This window comes from Rhipicephalus sanguineus, chromosome 1 (assembly GCF_013339695.2).
Source record: "Rhipicephalus sanguineus isolate Rsan-2018 chromosome 1, BIME_Rsan_1.4, whole genome shotgun sequence".
NCBI lineage: Eukaryota > Metazoa > Arthropoda > Arachnida > Ixodida > Ixodidae > Rhipicephalus > Rhipicephalus sanguineus.
In genome coordinates this window covers 217,534,147-217,558,735 of record NC_051176.1, presented here as the reverse complement: position 1 = coordinate 217,558,735, position 24,589 = coordinate 217,534,147, and the positions used below count along the sequence as shown (strand labels likewise).

General features: G+C 44.0%; 1 protein-coding gene across 1 annotated transcript in view; it reads left to right on the top strand.

The window, feature by feature from the left end:
• The window catches only part of LOC119371990 (maestro heat-like repeat-containing protein family member 1), a 169,441-nt gene that overhangs the window by 122,402 nt on the left and 22,450 nt on the right, over positions 1 to 24,589 (top strand). The window contains exons 32-33 of the mRNA XM_037642438.2: positions 20,321 to 20,509; positions 23,981 to 24,136. Of these exons, the coding sequence (XP_037498366.1) occupies positions 20,321 to 20,509; positions 23,981 to 24,136 (345 nt within the window). The remainder of the gene's footprint in view (positions 1 to 20,320; positions 20,510 to 23,980; positions 24,137 to 24,589) is intronic.

Here is a 24,589-nt window from a genome sequence, read left to right as displayed (position 1 = left end):
ATCACATACTTCGGAGTGCAGGGTCAGCTGTAAGAGGGCCGTTTTTTCTAGTTTCGGTATCAAAAATAGCATTGTTGGCAAGTTTTTTTCTTGGGTAACCACTTTGCATTTCGAAGGCCACACTTGGCAGGCAGCATTATCTCGAGCTAGATTGCCTGTAAATGACTTTTTGAGGTGTGCACAATTTCATTGCACTTGGCCTTTAAGTGATCAGGCTTTGTTGGGAATTTGTACTTTCTCTGACTACTTGCCATTAGACCACACACTTTTACCACTAACAGTCAAGCTTTTATAGACTATCACTAGACATATTCATTTTTAGAGTTCATGAAAAGTTCCACCTGAGTAGTCTGTGGGGGATGGAGAAAAAGTATGTGGCATCTGTGGCCTCAGAAGGCCACAGATGTCGCCGTCACCTATGCTGAGTGTGCATCTTTATGCAGCAGACGGACACTATAATTTTGTGCTGCTTTGTATTGATAGCATTTCGCAACTTGGTGACAAGCTTACAATACCACCTGCTATCTGTGATGGTTTGGTCTTTTTGGGCATATTGTTCAGAAGTTCCAAAACATGCTTAGCTGGACCTTTACCAATGATGGCATAGCTTTGGCCTTTTTTGGCAGTAGTGAATTCAGGTGCTTCACTGCTCATTTTGGGATTTCTTTAATGGGTCGTATTAGTGCACCAAACATTAATTTATAGCGGTGAGGTGAATCAATGTTGCCCACGCAAATCTTTAACATTCCTGTTGCTGCTTTCTTCCGCAAGTCCATTTTCCATTGGCGCAGGGGGCCCGTTTTATAAGCATTTTGTGACAGAACAGAATGAAACGTCACGAGAGGACGAAAGGGAGCAAACAGCCAGTACGCGAGCGAGGGAATTCAGAAATGTTTTCAATGCATGAAGAAATATAGAATTATTATAGCTGAACATAGATATTGGCAGGCATTGTTTTTCAAAGCTTGAAACTGAAGAGCACGATGACTTTAACAATTTATTTGTGTTAATGTCTTGTGTGGATGTTAGGTGGCATCACAATCTGACGAGTCGTTCCGTGGAGGGAAGCTGGTTGCAGTTTTCGCGAACTATCGGCACAGGATTGGAGTAAGCCCGAAACAAACAGGCTAATTCAATTCTCCGGCCCTAGCGCTTACGTTTTGATCCAATCCAAGTCTTCCGGAGACCGTTCTGTATCCATTCTATCGGACGGAACAGACGAACGGGGCCTCCGTTCATTCTGTGCTCGTTCTGTGCCAAAATGATTGACAGCACTGCCATTTCTGGTCGCTATTCTCACGTATCTCAATGTATCTTGCTCTTTCTGAGCCTTAGTCGATTCAAATAGCAAGAACAAGTGGTGTACACCACTTGTTTCAAAGGGTTAATGGATGCTGCCATTTTTGTTTAAAGCTTGATCAGTGTGTCACGTTACTATATTGGACACATCTTATATATACTATTTTGCAAAAATTGGAGAGACATGTGCTCATTTTGATCCTTGTCGTCTGTGCCTGTTTGAAGTCTGTGGTGTGGATAAAACAAACTTCAAGTGCCGCTCATAATCTCGGAATGATGCCAGTTCCTTAAGTTTGCAACAAAATGCATTGTTCTAGTAATTTTGGGGCTTCAATGCAGAAAAAAAAAACATTGTGTTAAAGAGTATGTCCAACAACAGTGAATATTTTAAAGTATAATGCTTATCTTAAAACTGGTGCTGGTTTCAAAATTTGTCACAAGTCGATGTGCCTTGTGAAATCACTGGTTCGACTTTGTGTGCAACATGTTTGCTAGAGTAATTAGTAGTTAGAAAGTTGAATAGTGAAATTTCATTATTAAGCAGGGCATTTTGATTTTCATTTTAATGTTTGCCTCTTCAGGTGATCCTGCTCAATGATTAGATTCATGCTATATAAAAAATGTTATTAACATAAAAGAAACACCCTGTATTATACTGGTGTCGTAGATATAATCGAATCTGGTTATATTGAGCTTGTAGAGAAACACCCATTAATTTGATATAGGGCATCATTCGATATAATTTTCCAGAGAATTGGACAATATGAAAGCAGATACTATCTGTAAGAAAACTCTATTGAAATAAGGACTTACTTTTGCACCTTACTTTGGCACAAAATACATAGTCAATTATTTTTGCTTTAGCATTGTCATTGCCTGAGAAAATGCTAAAGTGTACAGCATGTATATTTCTACACATTACTGTATCCAAGGAGAGTGAGCAGCCGAGGCGACAACCGTCCACATTCATGTAAATACATAGATAGATCAATTCTTTTAGTAGGGAAAGGGAGGACCGAAGTTCACTGATGAGGAGGCTGGGGGAGTGGGAGGGGTGGAAGGCACACACGAAATCACGCACGCCAAGCCGCTGCTAACTCCGAAGTGGTCTAATGTGACAAGCTCATGAGGGTGCTCGAATATGTCCTGTACCGCTTCCAAATCGGGATGTAGAAAACTGGCACTGTTCTTTTGATGATGATGTAGGGAAGGACAGTGCGGAACGAGGTAGAAGCTCTGGACTAGGGCAAGTGTGCCTATCACCTCGGAGGAGGTGGGCAAAGGATCCTTATTGTTGTTCTCCCCCTTTAGACTTCAAGTCTACAGTGTCTGTGACATAATCATCTTTTTCAAGTTTTTCTGTGGTTGCAACACCATGGTCCATGGTCGCAAAACTGTTGACCTTTGATCTATTGAACGGGTCCTGCTCTATTTTTCCAAGTAATCATCGAATGACCTCAGCATCGGAGCTTATTGCCTCACGAATCGACTTCCACATAAATTTCTCAACTCCATCAAGAACAAGCGGAGTTATAGGGATTTGTCGCATGCTTTAAGCACTTTTTCTCTTGACTCGTCCCAATGAGACTGCTGGAGGCTACACAGGGGTGGATGACACGGGGGAAAGAAGCTACGTCAGTGCACGTCAATTATTTTTGCTTTAGCATCGTCACTGCCTGAGAAAAGGCTAAAGTGTACAGCACGTATGTCTACGTACTTTGAGCGTGCATCATGAAGTGCGATCCCCTTCTCCTGTTGTGATTCCTGTGCACACTAGTGTTGCTACTGTGCAATTTAGCTCACCATAGAGTGTGGCGCTGGCACGTGGCAATGCCCCGTGGGAAGATGCGCACCTGATCCCAATGCTGCTCCTAATATATGTCAGCTATCAGCCAATAGCAGTAATCTGCTGTTTGAAGACATGCAGCTGGTACCACACACACCGATGTGAGTGATGATGGAACCTCTGTATAAACAGGGGACACTTGAGAAAGTGGCAACTTCATGCTCCGCTTGTAAACCTATGTGCCGCGCACGACTACAAAATTGGGTTGAATTGTTCACAGCAGTGTTTGGTGTTCATAGAATGTGTTTTTCACTAAGCCCCTTCCTGCTAAGGATAGAAGCTAGGTACAGTCCTGACGGATTGAAATGGGACAATTTAGGGCTAAGTAATGCACATACTTTCGTTTCCATCGTCTTCAGTTCATGTCATATTGGATTAATTTCAGCTAGGACATTTACACCAGAGCCACCTTTAGCAGCCAGCATCATAGCAACATGACACGGTGATATCGAGCAGTTGCACATATCAGTCATTATACTGAAAGTTTTGATGTCGTGTTGCAATCCGGGAAGACTGTACTTGGCTTTTTGCTCCATCGTAGAGCCTGTGGGGGTGCTATCACCCCCTGTAAAGCTGTTTGCGCCTCATGGCACAATGTCTCGCAGATAGGCTAGTTAGGTTAAACGGCCGCTGAGCGAGCAGTGGCGCTGTGCTCACGCGGGTCAAGGTTAGCGCGGTGGCACTGGCAGCGCCGCCTGCAGGAGAAGCTAGGCCGGCAGAGAGAAAACAGCAGCGAGCTCTTTGGGGTTTTAGTAGCGATGTGGATGGACGTCTCCCACGGTGGGTCCGTGGGCTCGTTTCCCGCGGGCCCCTCGTGGTGAGTTGAACATCGGCGACGCAGCATTCACAATGCACTGTATGTCTCATGTTGTCTTGGGTGTGTGTTATGTTTTCCGGGTATTGTATTAGCATTGTATAAGGTTACGTAGCGTGTTACTAGTGTATTAGATTCGGCAGGCGAGCTCGCCGTATGTAAAAGCAGAGGTTAATAAACGTACACGTGTTGTTGCACGACCACGTGACTGTCTCCGTGTGCGCTGAGAGCAGCTGTATTTCTTCAGACTCCAACAAGCCGGATATTGGGATGTGTAACCTAATATCAACAAAGCACTTGTTCAGAGCTGCATTGACACCTTCATACAAGTCCTTGTATACTATGTGTCGGGTGCAGCTGGCACCAGGCCTCTGTCCACTTTAGCCTTGTTATGTCCACCTCATTTTTCAAGGCCATTGTTAAGGTGCATCTTGTATGCCGCGACGATGTTCAACTTCTAACCATGCTCGACTCAAGTGGTGATTGCCACCTTCACAGTGAACTGCAAACTATTATGCTTTGCGCTAGCAAACACATGAGCATGGCATGAAACAATACCACGAAGATTCACAAGGCACCATATGATAGTGATTCAGATAAAGACAGGAAATAAACATTGGTATCTGCCACCCACAGGGGGTAACAGCTCAGGAGCCGCCATGCAAGTCATGAATTCAAAGGCCGAAGTTGGCATGTCTAAGACCTTCCGAGTAGCTGCTGGCAGGTCAGGATCGTTTTTTCTAGAGGTGTGCCGGGTGCTCAGCCGGCCATGGTGCACATGCGGTAGATAGTTGCTTGAAGCCGCACATGCTCTGCCAGGTTAAGCCGCTCTTTGTAGAGATTTGTTCACAGCTTTCCCTGCCCCTCAATGCAAAGCCAACTTTTGGGACATTTTTACGTTGCTTGAAGTTCGATTTACCAAGAGTCACTGCTATCTCTATTCAATGTAACCATAATTCATGCTTTATATTCTCATTGTAACTTTACAGTGTTCAGAAATACAGTGAAACCTCGGTGATACGATCACAGCTCATACGAATTTCGGGGTGATACGAATTTTTCGTTGGTCCCGGCCAAGGTCCATTGGCCTGCAATGTAATGGAGTACGGTTGTTGCAAACAGATTTTCACCCAGCGACATGAACATACGCTAACGCCCAGGTACGAAGAGGTGCTGTCCGCGCTGTCGCAGAAGACGCTCCAAGCACGTGCGAGCGCGCGAACGCAAGTGTGGGCATGCGCGCCGCACCTCCAAATCGTCAGAATCACGGTGTAAGAAAAACACTTTTCTTACGGTCAGAATAAACCTTCAGAGATGTGTCACGGCCTCCGAGATTGTGTGCGCGAATCTTTGAGGTTCTTATGTGCCTCTGTGTGTCTTCGCGTTTAGATTACAGAAGACATTAGCGCCATGCTTTTTTTTTTTCTAACGCGTCGACACGGGCTGCTGTCATTGTACTGTGTTTACACGTGCCTGCCTCGTGCATCAGACATCCTATAAAAGATGGACAAGGACCGAAAAAAGGAGAGGATGGTCTTGGCGAAGGAGTCGGGCCTCACAACGTCAACATGCGCGACTGTTGAGGTCACACATTTTCAGGCACGGCCGTAAATCTCTGAAAAAACATCCCCAACACCTCCGCAATAACAAAATCATAACCCAGGACCATGGTTTCGTAATTTTGTGGCCTTGATCCATCGCGTCAAAGCGCTTCTTTTGTTACTTTCGCTGCAGTACTCCGGTGTCATGCAAAAAAGCATACTAAAATCTCGAAGGTGCTACTGCTGTCGCGGGTCACAACACACCTGGTTCATTAATTAAATACGCGCATACGGGCCGTATATTTATAAGTGCTGGTATGATTGCCGACATCTAAAAACTTATCTGACAATCATTCAGGGTTCTTCCTGACGTTGCTGCGGCCCTGAAGAACAATAAATGAAAATGTACTCCAGCTTTCTTTTGTCGCATGCTAATTTTCCATGCTTTCTGGTGATACGAATTTCGGATGATACGAATATTTTTGGTGGTCCCGTGAGATTCGTATCACCAAGGTTGCACTGTAGTTCAATACTATAAGGGATAATTCTATTTAAGCAGGTTCAGTATAGTTGGGTTTGACTGTACTAGTAATGTCGAATGGGATATGACTCCAATATATATTAAATGCTCACTGTTGTCTTAGCTTTATGTCAGGCATTCCTTCACTTTGTTCTCATTTCCTGAGGCTTCATCTCTTTGTACAACCTAATTTGTGCCTGACAAGAGACATTCATAAAGCATGCCGTCACCCTAATGTTATGTGCTTTGTATTTTGTCACGTAATATTATAACTAAGGTAGCTGCTAATCAGAGAGCTTGCAGTAGGGGTGTGCGAATGTTTGAAATTTTGAATACGAATAAACTATTTGCCTTATTCGAAGCATACACGATTAAAAAAATGCATATTTGAATTTTTTCTAATATTCGATTGCAGCCGAATATGTGGATAAAGAGGCGAATATTCGGACAGATTAAAATATTCGAACAAGTTACGGCTTACGAACGCTACGTATTCTTATTTTCAAAGTAAAGCATTGCTAATATGTACCCTTTCGGTTAGGTTGTACTTCACGGTTACTGCATACTATAGTTCAGTGCATAGTTATGCTGCATTCTTGGTAATTGGCGATATTTACTGTAATCACTGAGAAATATGCGGGACGCACACATTACCTTTGTGCTCCATTTCAGCCTAATGCCCTACATGCCCATGCAACAGGAGCGGTTTCCTTTTCATGAAGCTTCATTGCACAGCTTTCTTATATACAGTATATGTTGTACTTTCGCATTCTCTGAACAGACACAATAAAATAACTACCAAGAATGTTACTTAAACAATGTTGAAATGCTCATAAAAAGAAAAGGCAGTGTGTGAGCATCACGTTGCTTAATCCTTTTCACTTTCAGACGTGTTGTTACAGCACATAGAGTACTCATCTTGTGAACATGTCAAGCAGACACTTTTCCTAGATGGTAATTTGTAATGAGTGCTCTACCAAAAAGATCTTCAATGGGCTGCTGCCTTATGACATACAGTGCCGTTGATTTTTTAAAAAACAGTAATGAGAGGTATTGTTACTTCTCGTTTTGCATTTTAACAATGGACATGTGGCTGAGGATAGAAAAGGGTTAGGTGGAGGGAGGGATGGAATAAAGAAATTCGCAGGCATAAAATGGAATCAGCTCACGTAGGACAGGGTGGGATTGGATATCATTGGGAGGGGCCATCATCATGCATTGGACATAAGATAGGCTGATGGTGATAATACATATTTGATATTCGATTCGATATTTAAAGGCAGTTTTATGCCTTATTAATATTCGATTTGTATTAGAAAATTTCATTATTCGCACACCCCTAGTTTGCAGGAATAAAATGGCGTCGACTCGCACAGGGCAGGGTTAATTGGAGATTATTAGCAGAGGCCATTGACCATGACAAAATCGTGAACCGTAACAAAATCATCAAACCAGACTCTTGGGGCGCAGCATCAGCAATGCTGGTAAGTTTTTCCTAAAGAGCAGCAAGCTCACCATAGTCTTCAACTGCACTTGTGGCTTTGGGTCCCGTCTCACACAGTCCAGGATGCCAAAAACAGTTACATGTTACGTCTTGGCAAATGTGACTGATCTTCTGGATTGGGCCTAGTAAATTAGTCTTCAGAGTAAATTAGTCTTCAGTTCTTCATTCATCTAATTTTTCTGTGTACAGATATCCGTGAACCGTTTGTATAAGGATTTCCCGAGTTCGTTGTGGGCCGGCTTACAGGTACATTGCTATCTACATTAGGTTTAATCTTTAATTTTAATGTACATTTTAGTGTGGTGTCCTTTTATGTTGATAACCTTGCTGATTACCATATTTTATGCCATGCTTTTCCTCAGCACTTTGTTGATAGAGGCAAAAATGTGAAAATACATTAAAGAATGCCAGGTGATTAAAATCAATTCAGAGTCCTCCACTTCATGCCTTGTGCATGCAGCAAAACTTGCCTAGTTTGTGTTGTTTGAATCGCTGGCAGATTCATGGTGTTCGAGGTGGAGTGGCTTTTCGTCGGCATGAATAATTACAGCGACTAAAGTGATTGCAGGCCAGTTAACAGAAGCTCATTTTCAGGGGTGCAGTGCAGCATTCTACATATAAGAATGTGAAGGTGTGTGTAGCTGTACTTTTGCATGGGATTTTGAAGGAAATGTCACAACCGTTTGATAGAGAGAATAATTCTACGTATCCAGGTTCGACTGTGCCACCTTTGGTTTCAGCAGCTAGTTCCCTTCGGTTGGAACATTGCATAGATACACAAGTAACTTAGTCTTCACATTATTCCTTCTCCCTCCTTCTCTTTGTAATCACTAGCCCCACATATGAGGTTCCTCAGTTTGGAGGGATGAGTTCATTTTTTCAAGTGAAACAGGCAATGTCTTCAATAGACATCTTGTTAGTATTATTGAGGAAGGGGCAAGGATGTCATGGTCAAATGAAGTCAGGAAAATCTTGCTCTTAATTCCTTTTCGAAGTCTCTTGTATTGCTGTGCACGAGTTGCCTTCTCGCACTTTCCTGTTTTGGTTATTCATGTCTGGCCGTGGTGTGGTCATGGAGAGTGAGGTACACCATGCTTTTGTGGGAGGAACCTCTCTTGAATTCATGGCTTGCCACTGACTATAATGTAGAAGAAGCTCTTTGTGGTTTCTCTTCATCTACGAGAAACTTGTTAGTACTATAGTGGTGTGAACCAGGAACTTCACCTTCCTCTTGTAGTAGTTTGTTGTTGGTAAAGATACTAATAAATACTAGTTCTCTGAGAACTAGGTAACTTGTTGTATTTCTTCTTTTCTTTCACTTATAAATGAAACGCAGATGTTGTAGGCTTTGTGGATGAATGGCAGCACTATTATTTCAGGCACAGTTTTCCAGCTTTTAATATGATTGCTGGCCACATGAACAGCTCTGGGCAAATGCAGGCTTGTGGTAGCCATTTTTTGGGATTTCTATATGTGATCTTTACACCCTAATTTAATCATGTGCTCATTTTCTCTGCTTTTGGCATTTTAACCTGGAAGCATGGATTAGGGGAACTGCGGACAGTGGGGGTAAGTTGTTTCGCGGTGCCCATGGCTAAGCAGCCATGTTTCCACCTGTAGCACGCTTGCCACCCTGCGCATTGCAGCAGCATTTTGCTTTCTGTTGTGACAGCAGTTGTAAGCATCAAATGTGTCACACAAGTTTCAGCCTTCACTGCTATTCAGCACTGTTTTTGCTATATTATACACCTAGAATTTATAATTAAGACAAAATAATCTTACTCTCTCATAGTGCCTGCTCATGTTCCACTTCGTTTACATTGTGCTATGCTGTATACAGTACCTTTTCAAATCAATATCCAGTGCACTTTGTGCCTTATGTTAAGAGCTTACCTTGCATTCCTAATTAATAGTTGTGTTTGTGTTCAGCAAGAGTATTTGGCTCAACATTACAGTCAATTGCAAGACCAAAAATTGTCCTTTGCCTATTAAATGTTCATACTAAGTTGCTTCCATGCCGAGAATTTTGGGTTATTTCATGTATCGTTTTATCAAAATATGTAGAAACCTCAGCATTTTTGTTCAGAGTCACAAAAAATACAGGAGTTCAGGCAGTTACCTTATTTGCTTGCTTGGTTGTTTGCTTTTTTTGTTTGTGTTATCACAGCATGTATGCTAGTAATGCATGATGCTGTATAAAAGCTTTGTGGCAGCACTTTCTTTTTCACATTGGGGTAGTGCTGGTGTAGTACGTTTTTGTTAATAGTTTTGTAGTTTATTTATTGATAGTATTTAAAATGTGAAATTTGCCAGAAGGGACCTTGTTTCATAGGTGCTTTGGAGTTTTTCTTTCTAATCAATTACACAACATTTTTGTGTGTGTTTTTGTGCATGTAAATGCACACCTGTGAAGTCTGTGATAAGGAAAGTGTGTGCCAGTGTCCTCTGCAGATGGAAGTCGTTCTGAAAAGACTGGGCGTGCAAACACGGACACAAGAAAGAAGTCAGGACACCACAAACGCGTTTGTAGTGTCCTGACTTCTTTCTTGTGTCCGTGTTTGCACGCCCTGTCTTTTTAGAATGAATACTTACCAACTACTAGCTGAGCTCTCTGTTATTCTAAAATGCAGATGGAGTTATGTTGCTTAAAGGGGCCCTGCAAAACTTTTTCAGCACGGTCAGAAAACACTGCCGATCGGTAGTCAAGGCTCCTGAGAACACGCGAGCCAAACATTATAGCACAGCACGCGACCTGGAATTTACAATTAATTTTCAAAGTCAGCTAGCAATCGTTTCCTCTTCTTTCTACAAATGATGCCACATACCCAAATGACCGCGCCATATACCCAAATTCATGGCCATTGGCTGATTTGAGCATCATGAGCTGCATAGTTACCGAAGCCGCCACGTGCCCGCACACTCGCTCGCAATCACCTGAAAGTAAGCCGCGCATTCGAAGAAAAAAGAGAAAAAGTACTCAAGGTCATGACGCGCGCCTGACGTAACTTCTTTCCCATATGCCATCCCGCCCTTCCAGTGTGCTCATCGAAGCAGGAGAAAGAAAGCAGTTACAGCATGTGACAAATCTCCGTAACTCCGCTCGTACTTCACGGATTCTAAAAATGTTTGTGGTGGTCGATTCGGGAGGCAATAAACTCCTCTAATGAAGCCATTCGATGGTTGCTTTGAAAAGTGTTGCAGGGCCCCTTTAATGCATTGTCTACTAATTTATTATTTCATGTTACGTGTGTGCATTCTTGACTGTGTTTCAATGTGTGCCCACAGAGGGGATTTTGTCACAGTTCCACAGTTGCATCATGTGCACACTTATGGAGACATGTTTGAAAGTTGTGTTTTAAAGGTTTGCTGGTTTGATTTCTGCTCAGCTGTTGGAGGACCTCTTTGTTTACTATACTTGATTGAAAAATATCTGCTACCATAAACTTCCTTTTAGGCAAACATGAAGGGACCCAGAAGGGACTGATAACAAATTTTAGCAACCCCACTTTCGGCAGCAAATATTTTGAAGACTGAAAAACAAAGTTTGGAAATGTTCTCACACATTTTTCCAGACTAGTTCATTTGAATTAGTAGGGGAGCTGGAAACAGTGGCTAATAAAAGTGATAATCATAATCATAGCAGAACACTGAGGAAGAAACAACTAAACATTTTGCAAAAGAATTAATTTTTGTTCAACTAATGAAAGCATTACCTTAATTACTAACTGTCTGTAATGTGCAAAAGCTCTTGCACATCATGCCATTGTTTGAGAAAGTGGAGCAGGGCACTCGCAGGATGCCATCATATGCCCAGAGAAGGCCAACAAGAGGGTGAAAGTAATCTTCAAGCAAGATAGAAGGGGCAGATGGGGGGAGAGAAGGCATGTAGATAACTTGCAAATGATACAGCTCCGTAACGATGAGCACTGGGCTACACCTAGCTGGGGATGTGACAAAATGGACATGGAAGACAAGGGTACAAGGGTACAGACAAACTATCCAGAGTTTGTTTCTCTCTCTCTCTCTAAGGTGCAACAGGCCTAATGTAAGCAAAGAAATCACTTTCGATTGAAAAAAAGAAAAGGTACACTGTTAAGAAGACCTTGATTGCGATCTATGGTGAATGGGCTCTTAGCCTCACCCCGAGTCTGAAGAGTGCCTGACTCTGAAGACTTCCTGCAACATTAGATCCTTGTTATCAACGGGCAGCCGAAGCAACTCATTGATGCTGTGATCCGCTTCACCATTGAAGGCACAGTTTTGAAGTCTTTGCTTGCTGCTTACCCCCATTTTCTATGCATAATCTACAACCAGCTTTTGGCCGACTTTCTAGCACTCTTACACCCTTCGAACCTCCTCCTTCCTGTAAAGTACACTGGTCACTAAGCACATAATCACTACTGAGCCTCTTAGGCGTACTCACCTGCATTACCTAGCTGCTGACTGTCTCAAAATGTCCTGACACGAGTTTGAGAATGTCATTGTGTATCCATCTTCCAGACCATGGGATGGAAGGTGGATGAACAAACAGCTTCTCATTTGCTTCAAGCCAGTGGGCAACTGTTTCAGCGTCTCACCGACTATGACCTCATAGTGAGCAAGGCCAAGTGCGAAATTGGTGTTGAATGCATGTTGAATGCCAAGGCATCCAACCTTTATGAACCAAGATCAATGCGATTCAAGATTTAGCACAGTCATTGTCTATTCTCAAGCTGCACGAGTTTGTGTTCCTAAATTTATTTTTACATGTTATTTTGGGATGCACCATGATGATTTGACTGTTGATAGACATGCTCAAATGCATACCATATAAGTAATCGATGCTTTCCAGGTCTTCCAAAGCCTTGGAATGTTTTGGCATCCTCACATCAAAGTTATCCAAGGCTATCCTGCTTTTACACCCTAAAACCAATGCCCTATTCAGCCACGTGAAATATTGCAGTTGGAGCAGTCCTTCAGCAGTTTTTTAGTGATTGGCAAACCCTTCTTATTCTTCTCTCACATACTTTCAGCTGCCAAAACTCAATGTCGCACTTTCAGGCATGAGCTCAAATCTGAGCTCAAATGCTGCTTAGTCATGTCAGCTAGCATCAAAGTTCTTGTCTTGTAAATACTTTTACCTAGTATACATCACTGAATTCACTATGGGCATAGCTCACGTGCAAGGGCCTGCCAATATCACCACCACTTTCTTCCATTTGTCATAACATGCACTGCGAGCCCTACCATCATTGGCTTAACGGTATTTGCCATGGCACGTGAGGACACGCAGATCACCAATATGCTCTAATAACCTGGATTGCTTGCCTGTGTAAAGTCGCATTACCCTCATGCTCAGTTTCACTTATTTGCAGTACATCAACTGGTTCTCTGAGGCTTTTCGTTCCATATGCATTTTGTCGCGTTGTTTAGCCTTGCTACGTGGACTGTCACACCCTTGGATTCGTGCTGTGCAGTATCTTGTCACTCAGATCTTCATATGACCAGAAAATAACTAGATCATGCGCTGCATGACGCCAACAGGAAGAAAAAAAGAGTGTTCCACACTCGCTGCCATGGCTGTGATTGGCGCTGACTAACACTCCTAGGTTTAAATGCACACATATACCCCATAAAGTGGACAAGAGGATGACCGCCGCCGTAGCTCAGTGGTAGAGCATCGGACACGTTATTCGAAGGTCGCAGGTTCGGTCCCTGCCGGCAGCAAGTTATCTTTTTGTCCACTTTACTTTCTTCACACTTATGTATCCTAATTGCTACAGATAACACCCCCTATACTTTCCTTGGCATTATTGTCTGTTAGTTCTCATTAATATTGTGTCTAACAAAGAAAAACAAGCCCTTAAAAGTTATCTTCTTTCCTTCAGAAAATAACAAGGACATATGTGTTCCGTTGTGCCCCTGCCTCGCATTGCCAGCAGTCCAAGATGCACTTCCATATTGTGTCACCTTATCTTTTCACTCCACAATCCCAGCATTTTGACTATAGCATTTGCGTGGACGTTCTGGTATCACAACCTTTGTCAGGCAGTTGCACCTACCTGTTACCAGCATCACCTGTTTATGTGATGGCACGAAGTGTTTCCCCTAGCTGACAGTAGAAGTGTGTCCATTGCTTGTGCTTTGATTGCATGTTGGGTATCCTGGAATGGTTTTTCTGCTACCATTGCAACCATTCGGGGCCATCAGTTTGGATCGTCACTTTTCTTACAACCTTGCAACCCTTCTCATTAGCACCACACCACACCACATCTGTCAAGGCCCAACTCAATACCACGTCCTGCTGCTTATTTTATTCACTCATCGGGAGATGCACAAGCAAGATTTGCAGCGCATGCCCTCGGAGGGTTTTTAGATGCGAAGCAACTTTTGCTCAGGGCTGTGTCCGGTGGTGGTGTCCGCGCTCCACTGCGGATGCGCCTACTCTGTCTCCCACTCTCCTCCTCTACGCAGGTGTTCAGTCGCCTTCTCTCCTCTCCTTCCCCGCACTGCAGCCACGGCGCAGCCTCCTACCACGTGATGCAGCCGTGCCGCAGCCAAATACAGCCTGTAACCCACTCTCTCCTCTCCCTCCCTCATTTCATGTGGACATCAGCGCGGGCGCTTGGTCGGCTTCCGTCATTCTCGCTTTGCTCCCGTTCAGATGAGTTGTGACGTCAACGTCGCGCCAGTTGCAGCAGCACTCCAACCTCTGCCGAGATCGAGATCGACGCGGAGCAGCAGCGCAGGGCTCGCAATGCCAAACGCAAACGGCTGCGCAGGCAAGGTGATCCCGAACTCCGGGCCAGGGAAGCGCAAGCGAAACGTCAACATCGAGCTGCAAACCCCAAGGTCCGGAACGTCAACGTCGAAGCCAAGCGTCAGCGTCGGAAAGCGCTAACAGAAAGCAACGCACAAACACAACGTAATGATAACGTTAAATACAAACCTCTCACACTAATGGAAATGCCGAGTGAACATAACGAAAACTTGGTGTGCGCCCCCAATGCTGCTTCGCATCCCCTCATGGTTCCCTTGAGTGGGAGATGGTGTAATTTTTTTTAAACCTTTTGCGGTCCATGGTCGAGCAATGCTGGACAAGTTTTTCACGGTTGATTCACACGCGTGTTTTCACACTACATTATGCACCATCTGTATAAGAGTAAGTAAACTTATTTTACTTGAGCTTTGAGTCTTTTACTTTCGGACCCGAACAGACGGAAGGGGTAAAACCGTAAAAGGTTTTGGGCCGCAAAGGGTTAAACATGAAATGCTTTTTACGCCCGTTGTCAGCGGCCTTCTAGTTATTTTGAGTCAAAAAGCAGTGCAGTTATCTGGGCACTCAAACAAGGTCATCCAGGCACTGAAGACATCTGGGCAACCAGTCAAAAAGTTAAGAAAATATGGTCTTTGGTCACCAACCATTCGTACAGGGCCGTATTACATACACTAATTATGGCCCAAGCAAGTTACAAAAAAATATTGCTTCAGAGCTCTTCTTAGTGTTTGTTCACACTATTACTGAAGCTGTAACTTCTAGTACACTGAAGCTTTTTTTTTGTAATTTTCAATAGCGACGTTCCAAAGGCAGATACAGGGCACCATACACTTTCTCTTTTGGTAAATGCCAGTGGCTGGCGAGTAAACGGCATGCAGCCAGAGCTAATCGCGAAGGCAACAGTTTTACGGTGCGGCTTGGTGCCTCCTTCGAGAGATGGCACCACACTGTGTGCGACGCACCAGCAAGGTTTCATGTCGTGGCCCCATGTGCTAAGCAGAGCACAAGATTTATCTCGCACAGTGACAGGAAACAGTGACGTCCGTATGGACCAGTGCAAAGTCTAGTGTGGTGTACAGTCAAACCTGACTATATCGAACTTGTGTAAGTCGAATTATTCTTTACATCAAACTGTTTTCGAACACGCCAGTGCTTTAACCCCTTAACTGCTTTGGACGAGCAGAGCTCGTCCTGCCCAAACTGTCCCCAAACTGCTTTGGACGAGCAGAGCTCGTCCTAGCGGAATAGGTACTCCCCTCTAGCGTTCAGGACAAGAGGCGCTCTTCTACAGCTTAGATTGCGTGTAATCCACCAGATGGCAGCATTTACTTGGCAATTTATTTTTCTCCTGCGGAAAGAGCGCGGTTTTTGTATGAAAAGATGGCTTGCCGTGGCGGCCACCCATGCATAACTGGCTCGTCAACACGAAAAAGAGCCTTTCCATTTTCGTCATCTTTTTCGAGTGGTGATCATTCGGATACAGATGTTTATCTTGTGTTCGGAAGTGAAGACAGCGAAGGCAGTGAATTGAGCATCTTCTCCGGTGATTATGAAAACAGCTCAAAAGCGAACATCGCGAGTGCTCGCCAGTGGATCCTGCTTGATGCGGACAATCCTCCTGTGAAGCCTCCTCGCTTTCCATTCTTGGCCATTCCAGACAAGACTTTCAACTTGTCATTGCCAGATGACCTTATGGAATATATTCAGCAGTTTCTTCAAATGTGCTTCGTTTTCTCTCGGAAGCGAGGAGAAAACGGGAAAAAATTGAGAAAGGAAACTCGCTTTTGGTGCAGGAGCTGCAACAGGCCCCCTTGCGTTATTCCGTGTTTTGATTTGACTAAGTATGTGGTACAAATATTTTTTCAACATTGACAAGCTGCTTTTTAGTACAATCAGATTCGAAATCAGCAATAAAAAAATAGGCACTTTTGGTTGGGAAATTTTCAAAAAAATAAAGCACTTAAAGGGGCCTTGCAACACCTTTCTTAGTTATATTGGAATAGTCTCGTTATTGACGTATGACTCTTCACGAGTCATATGCCGCAAAAATTTTTCGAATCCGTCAAGTCTAAGTGGTGTTACCAAATTATAGAGATCACGTTCCGCAGCTTTCTCCCTCAACTCAACGCCGCGAGCGCGCGGAAAGCTAGGCAGTGAGTCGAGGGAGGGAGCGCAGAGGAGCGAGGCTTCGCCCAAGGGCGCCGGGGGAATTTTTTTCTTCATTTTTTTTCTCTCTGACGTCTGGGCGCAACCACGTGGTCTGTGCCGCCACTTCCGGTCGGTTTGCGGCATTCTCGTCGAGCGGAGCCGATCTCACTGTGTATCGCGCGTGCTTGAAAACTGCGCGTCGGTTTGGTAATGTTGGGTGTGCACCTCGAACACCGTAGTGTTTTCATCGCTCTGCCAACCATGGAAGCAAACCTGCGCGCTCGTTTGGAACGAATGACAGCTGAGATCGGTTTCGGCCCATACTCCGATACACCGCCTCGTAAGACGGCACTGGCAGACGACACCGAAGCGCCGCCATTACCGGACGCCAGCATTGTTATCGGAGACACGCTGCGCCCCTGCCTCGGTCGGTCGTGAGAACGTGCCGACGATGCAGTTCCCAGCTGACGAGGCAACACTCGAACGGCTGCCACTCTCAACGGCAACCGGCGATGGTCAAAAGCACAGAAATATTCACGTTTTCGGCACTGCGCCTGGCGAAGAAAACGGAACCACGTAACTACGAGCAGACGAGCTGTCGGTGAGACCGGAAGTGCTAATATTAATGTTTGTTCGGTGTTTTTAACGCGATAACAGAATATAAACATACATATTATCTACTTATTGAACTCAAAATTAACAACGAAAGTAATAATGAGGGTGTTATCGTGATTATAACATCAGCCAATGATGGAACTGCCGACAGTCGCGTCATATTTTGCGGACTAATACATCATTTGTCGAGAGAAGAGGGAGCGATTTTCAGCTGACTTTGAGAATTTATTGTAAATTCCAGGCCGTGCTCATCGCTATAATATTCGGCTCGCGTGTTCTCGGGAGCCTCGACTACCGATCGGCAGCGCTTTTTGAGCATGCTCGAAAAGTGTTGCAGGGCCCCTTTAAGGGGTTAACATAAACGCATAGGAAAAATCCATGGCTACATCGGACAAAAATAGCCGGAACAGTTCATACACCAAACATATGGCAGCGCGAAACTCACCAAGAAGTTGGCTTTCCCTCACAAGGGGTCAGCTTCTGCTCACGGAAGGAGACTTTCCCGCATGCATTTGGGAGAGCGAGCGGTGTGGAGCAAGTAAAAACTACTGCTTGCCATCACATTCCTTCTCCCACGATTCGTTGTCGTCGTGCCCATCAGCCCGTCGTGCGCGGTCTCTGTTTGCCTCTTCCTGGTTCTCCACTCTCTTCGTTAATGTGATAGTTGCCGTGAAACAGAAGAGCTGGCGATAATCAACACAGTCGAATGTGAAAAAAAGAAGCCTGACATTGCCACTGCATACAGCATCCCAAGAAGCACGCTGAGTACGATTGAAGGACAAGGCCGACATTAGGGCCCATGTGGATTTCCGGCGTCCGACATCTACGCACAGCCATGTGTGATGTTTTGAGGCGCAGTTTGCATCGAAACTGTATTTTCTTGCTTATAACTCTCCCCTGCATATAACGCGCACCCCTGCCTACAAACCGCAGAAAAATAAGAAAGAAACGTCCCTGCGTATTGCCTTGAAGCTGCCTTCCTTGCGTTATCTCGAAGCAGTGCCATGAAGCAAACTTGCACACCGAAATTTGCACTGAAAATACAGTAAAATTTTAAGAGCGTTATATCAAATTATATGATATGTAGTGAAGAAGAATGTCTAGCACTGCAGCCACATCGCCAGCCCTGCGCGAGTAGTGAAGAGGAATGTCCAGCGCTGCAGCCACATCGCCAGCCCTGCGCGAGGCACGAGCTGGAGCTGCCTAGTCCGTGCTTTAGCTGCAACGCTGTCCGCGCCCGTCCAGTTCCTGCTGCTACTGTTACGACGCAACCACCGCTTGTAGCCCAGTCTTTTCATTATAGATACATAGAACTAATTCCCCATTATTTTTTAAGTTCGATATATGCAGGTTTGGCTGTAGTTCATGGTGTGCGCCCTTGTGAACATGCACTGTAACCATTTTAAGATTGTAGCTAGTATCCTCTCCGAACAGTCTGCTTTGCCGGTAGCCATTTCATGCTTACATCTACTCTCGATTATGGGAGAGACAACCTTCTTTTTTTCTTTTTTCATTCTCCTGTAGCACAACTTTAATACAGCCACCACATCACGTAGCTTAGACCCAGCAAACTACAATAAAACCTTGCTGATATAAATTTTATGGAGTCAGGCAATATAAAGAAGTTAAATAACTGCTGTAGTGGTTGAAAAAATCCGTAAACAGCAGTTCCAGCCTTGAAGAAGACAAGTCCACTTGTCGAAACGTCGGCTCGAGCACCCACCCCCTGTTTACGGATTTTTTCATCGCAAGCTTCCATCTTCCACTTCCTGCCATTTTTTTTTTATCTCGTGTAGTGGTTGGCATTTGAAGAGTGTGTCCCAGCCATGAAAAGTAATGAATGAGACTCGGGAACACTGTGGAACCTGAGTAGCTGTACTCTGCTCTTGTGATGCAGTTCGAGCCACTGCAGCTAAACATTGGCTATTTCTTGTCCTCAATACATGTAATTTAATTGCTACCACCTGCCTCCTTCATTTATGAGCTCATGCCATGTGTCATTTGTGAAGCTGGTTCTTCAGGCTTCTTGACAGTGTCCTCCCCAGCTGCAGAGGCATATTGAGAACATGCTCAATTATTGTTTCTATCGTGTCAACCCTGCAGCTTTCATGTGTTAGCAGATTCTGTGCCACAGGAACATCATTTGCCTTTTGTGCAGTCGTTTCCCCTAAATCTGCTGATCCAGACCTGTCGCTGAGTGGAGTTGCAGGTATTAGTGGTGGCTGCCAGTTTGGCATGAACAAATGAAAAATTCGACTTAACCACGCAGAAGTCTGCTGTTCTCACAGAAATTGAGAAAAAACTAGTAACAATGGAGATATGAACAGCACAATATTTACTTTTTCCAGTCGTCCTCAACACACCTTTCAGCTGAGTCAGTGCTAGTACCAGTGCCCCACTTGTTGCTGTTTTCTTCTTTCCATGGAGCCCTTAAGGTAACCGTCCAAGGTTCGCATCTGACAGTTGGCTAGGGTTGTGAAAGCAAAGGCAAGATGTACGAGCAACTACTCAGTGGACTACCAATAGACAGCCCCCATGGCTTACATCTATGGGCTCTCATGCAGGTCTGGTTTGTGACTTTATAGGTGGAATGTAAGAGAGTGGGCCTTATAATCTGCAGGATAGAGTCCGTGACTCTTTATGCAGGACTATGGGTTCCCTACTGAATGCAGCAAAATAGTACTTGGTTTGCATTTGGGGCAGATTGTCAACAGATCATTGACATTTTCTTACTTCATTCAACAAGTGTTGCGACACCCCCTTACCTGCTCCCTACAAGTGAAATTTTAAGCTTTTCAGCATTGCGCCTGTGGAAAACAATGCAGGTGCATCCAAGTGTTCAGAATATTGAAGGTTTCACATTAAAGGATTTGTCTTAAAAGGAGTGTATGTATGTTTGCTTTCAGCTTATATGCATCAATTACAGCATATTCAATCTTGGTACATCTTTAGGTACTTGAAGTTACATTGCAGCAGCTTGTAGTTTACTTTTCGCCTGGGATGTTTTGTGCATGCATGCCTCTAAGCACCTGCAAGGCAAATGTACTGGCTTTACCACTTAAGCATGATAGCATTGAACTCCACATGCACAAAATATACTTCATTGTCGCTATGATTAAGTGTTTTAAGCCCAGTTGGCAACAAGAACAGAGTGAGTTATGTTAGTGCAGATTTTATTCCGTAGGAAACTGGTATTCTGATATAATCCCATGAATTTAATGTTTTTTGTAGCCTCTCAGAATTGCACTCAGTACACAATTTTTGGGTGTTGTGCAGGTTCATCGTTACTCCAGCACAGTCTTATCTGCCATGATCAGTGGTCTTGATGACAAGGATGACACAGAGCAGAAGATCATGCTGGAAGCTATCAACGGACTTGCCACACTTCTGTGTCACGCTGATCAGCATGATGTTGGAAGCTTCATCACAACTGTGGCTCTCCGGCTACGCCCCATGTTTGAAAAGGTGACTTAAGGTCTTGCATTTTCTATTTACTGCGTCTGTTTCAGGTACAGACTGTGTCAGTTGCTTAACTGCTATGCTGCACTTGACTCTTTCTTCATTAATTTCCATCCACCCATACCATATGCGCTACACACTTACACTACAGACATCCCAAAAGTGAAACACATAACACGGCCTCTGACATTATGGACATGCTCCAAATATTTGACTCCCAGCCAGCCACTCTGACTAACCTGTTCCGTGTTGCATAGTGGGGAACATGATGCTTGGCAATTGAATGCCAAACTTGGAGGCCAATCCAATCCCTTTGTTGGCTGATGTCAGGTGACCTTTGTGATGGAGTTCACCTAGCCGGTGCTTCTGGCGGGCAGCAGAATGAGGTTGTGTTTTTGTGGGACTCCTAGGGGGAGTTCAAAGTTGCAATAGTTCATTTGCATTGGTACCACATGTTGTCAGTTGTTGTTTATCTTGATGAACATTCTGAAGGTCGTATAGAAAGTAGTGACAAAATACAGTACTGGTTGTGGAGCCTGATCTGTAAAGACAAGGGGCAGCCTTGATGCCTCTAGAACTTGACCAAAGTAGCACTGCCACTGTGCCTGTGTGTGGCCTGTGTTATTTACAAGCGCATGCTCTCTTCAATCTCGTAGCCTGTTGCTCGTCACAGAGAAGCTCACGATAATAGATGAAATATTTTTTCCCTTGGTGTTTCGCACATCATGCATAATGCCACATCCACCACCCACATGGCTAGTGCTCTAGGCATTGCGGACCTTAAATGATGTCTTAATGCAAACAGTGTCACATGCACAGAAGTTATTTTTCAAACAAATGTCACAAACAAAGACAAATTCAACGCTGAGCCTTAATTCCCACATTCCCAGGCATACAGCAGTGCCTCTCGCATGTCTTGAAACATTTGTAGTAGTGCGTTTTCATTACCAAATCAACACTTAGCAGTTGTAAACCCGCCAGTATCAGTACTGCGCGGAGGCAACTCTGACATGCCCAAACCAGGCAACTCTGACATGCCCAAAATAGTGTATGCCAATTACAGACAGCCAATATTGCCATGTGGCAATAAATATCGACCTGGCAGGTGCCAGTGAATTTGGAAGTGGCTCTCAGCTAGCAGAACCTCCAGGTTGATTCCTGCTCATATATTAGAAACTGTGTGTGTGAGCACGAATTAAAAGCTCTCAGCGCAACCACTGTATGCCTACAAGACACACTAATGAATCCAGAGTTTCAAATTTCTCGGTAGTAAATGCCGGCCAGTTCAGCATCTGATTTTGCTTTAACACTTTCGTGACCGCGGAAAAATCGGTTGTTTTTGGCTAGTCTAGGAAATATTTTTTCCCTGCCAAAGAATTATAATTGATGCTAAAGTGTAGGGTATCAAATGATAGAGGAAGAATTGGTCTTTCCAACAGTATTAATTTCAAACAACGGTTTTATTTCTAATAAAATAAAAAAAATTATCAAACAAAGAAAAATGCATCAAAAAGAAAGAAAGATTCATAAAAACATCAATGCTACTCTGCAAAGGTTAAACATGAAAAAAAATTGAAATATACGTTTTGAACGCAAAGCCCTCGTAGAATAATAGTGGAAATATAAGCTCTGTAAGTACAAAGATTATTTACATAAATACAAGAATATAGGCACTAGTGCCTATCATGCCTTCGCACGATGCAGGTTCTCGACGCGGTGAAACAAAGGCTGGCTGCGCATGTTTCGGGAAAAACTTTTTTTTTCTGTTCAGCTTTCCTAGCATAGTTTGCAGTTCTGGTATTTTTCAATTTTCCTCTGTATTTGTTGAAATGAACAGTGTAGCCTGTTCCAAATCTGCAAAAATCCATAATTGTACTCTCATTTGACCTCTTTCTCGCTCATATACTGCCGAATACCATACCGACCTTCACATTTCACCATTTTCTCATTCACTGAAAGGTTCCGACGGGGTTAAAAGATAGCGTAGAAAAATCGTTCAGGTGTTGCAATAGAGAAGACACGTGGTGAAGATTCTCGTGGGATGCGACGGTCGTCTTCTTCAGATCAGAGACACTCAAGAAGCCTTGAACATTTTCCGTGGCATCACTGACGGTAGACGAAGGCCTGAAAAATGTGGAAATACGTGTCGTCGACCCCAACACCAATGCAAGCGCGGGACTTCAACGATTACGATGTACACATGGAGTGAGACGAACTTGCTCATCTTCTCTTCAGTAACCTCCCTCCATGGATCCGTCCCTCTCACTGTATGTTGGCTTTTCGAAAGTATGCGTTCACGCATACTTATCTGTGTGGTTGCATGTATCTCTGACGACTTCTGCGGTAAAAAAACAACATGAAGATGCCGCCGCGCAGCACACCGGAGCGTTGGGTCAAAGTCCGCTCCGCGCCGTCTTCGCGAAGAGAACTGCGCTCTTTCTGCAGGCGGCGCGAAATGCTCCCGCCCGAATGAAGTTAACACCTTGCAGATAAGAGCTGCTATGTTTAGAATGCACCGGATACGTTTACATCGACGCGCGGCAGCGATAAAATGACCTGAGGAGAAGACGAAACTTACCGGCGGATAGCTGCTGATGTTCCGGGGAGGTTTGACGCACTTTCGCCGTCCGTACGACTTTGCCTGGTGAATCGAAGTCATCTTCCGTGTCTGTGCTGCTACCATCATCCAGAGATTTCCGCTCATATTAATCGGAATCCGTCGAAATTCGCAGTTTCTGTGGAGCACCCGCGAGCGGCGTCGACGCGAAGTCTGAAACAACGAGCGCTCACCTACCCGACTTCGAACGAGCTTTAAAAATCTCCCCGCGGTGGAAAAAACAAACTCGCAAACAAAACTGATAAAAAACATGTTATTTTATGCTCTGTATTGCGTTAGCTGTCCAGAACCGCCGAGAGAGTGCCAAAACTTGATTTGAAGTCATCGATAACATACTATCGATGGGAATAGGCGCGGTCACGAAAGTGTTAACCACTGGAACCACTTAAGACAAATCTCTCTGGGTCACTTTCTTAGCTGAGAAACATTCAGTTATGAAGCATAATTTGCTGCTGACCTTTGCTGCTCATACATTTATTTGCAATAAATAGGAGAAATTGAATTGCTTTTTAACAGTTGTTATAGTTTGCTGTATTTTTAATGGCATGGTGGCTTTAGTGTATGGGTCATTCAAGGGTGATGTTGTTGTGGCATTCCACATTGTTACAGCTTTTTCATTTAATAATATCTTTCAAAAGTTGTAGTGTGCACGCTTTGCTTGCAGAAGTCGTAATGTAGTCGCATTCTTCTAAATTATCAGAGCCTGGTGACTTGAACCGCCACAAAAACAGGTTTTTCTTGTAGTCCAAGTGGTTTTTCACGCATTTAAGAATTGTTTGTTGCATGCTTAGTACAGCAATGGCCATTTTGGATTTCAAAATACTAATGTGCTTTTTATTTTTGTTATATGCATGTCTCAGGAAAAATGTGAAGTGCGTGCAGCAGCGTTCAAGCTGTTCGGAGACCTGGCCCGCTTTGCAGAGGGAGAATTCAGAGATGCATTTGTGGAACAGGCCATCAGCAACGTGATCACGCTGCTTGTGCACTTGAACGAAGGTGACAAGCATGTTGTAAAGGTCAGTGCTTATTAGTAATTACTAGAGGTGTGCAAATATTCGAAATTTCGAATACGAATTGAATAGTTTCCTTATTCGAAGCATATTCGATTCGAAAAATGGATATTCGAATTTTCCCAAATACTCAGCCATGGCTGAATGTGCGGTTAAGCAGATGAATATTCAGACAAATTCAAATGTTCCAAGAAGTGATGACTTAAGAATGCTACACAGTCTTACTTTTAAAGTAAAGCATCACTCATACATACCCGTTAGGTTACGTTTTACTTAGCGGTTACCGCATACTATCATTCAGTACATATTTATAATGCGTTCCTGGCAGCTGGCCATGTTTTACTGTAATTGCTGAGAAATATGCATTGCTCATAATCTATGTATTCAGTTTCAGCCTGTTCGGCATGCCCAGGTGATTGACAGTTTCCTTTTCACTAAGCTTTATTCCCCAGGTCTCTC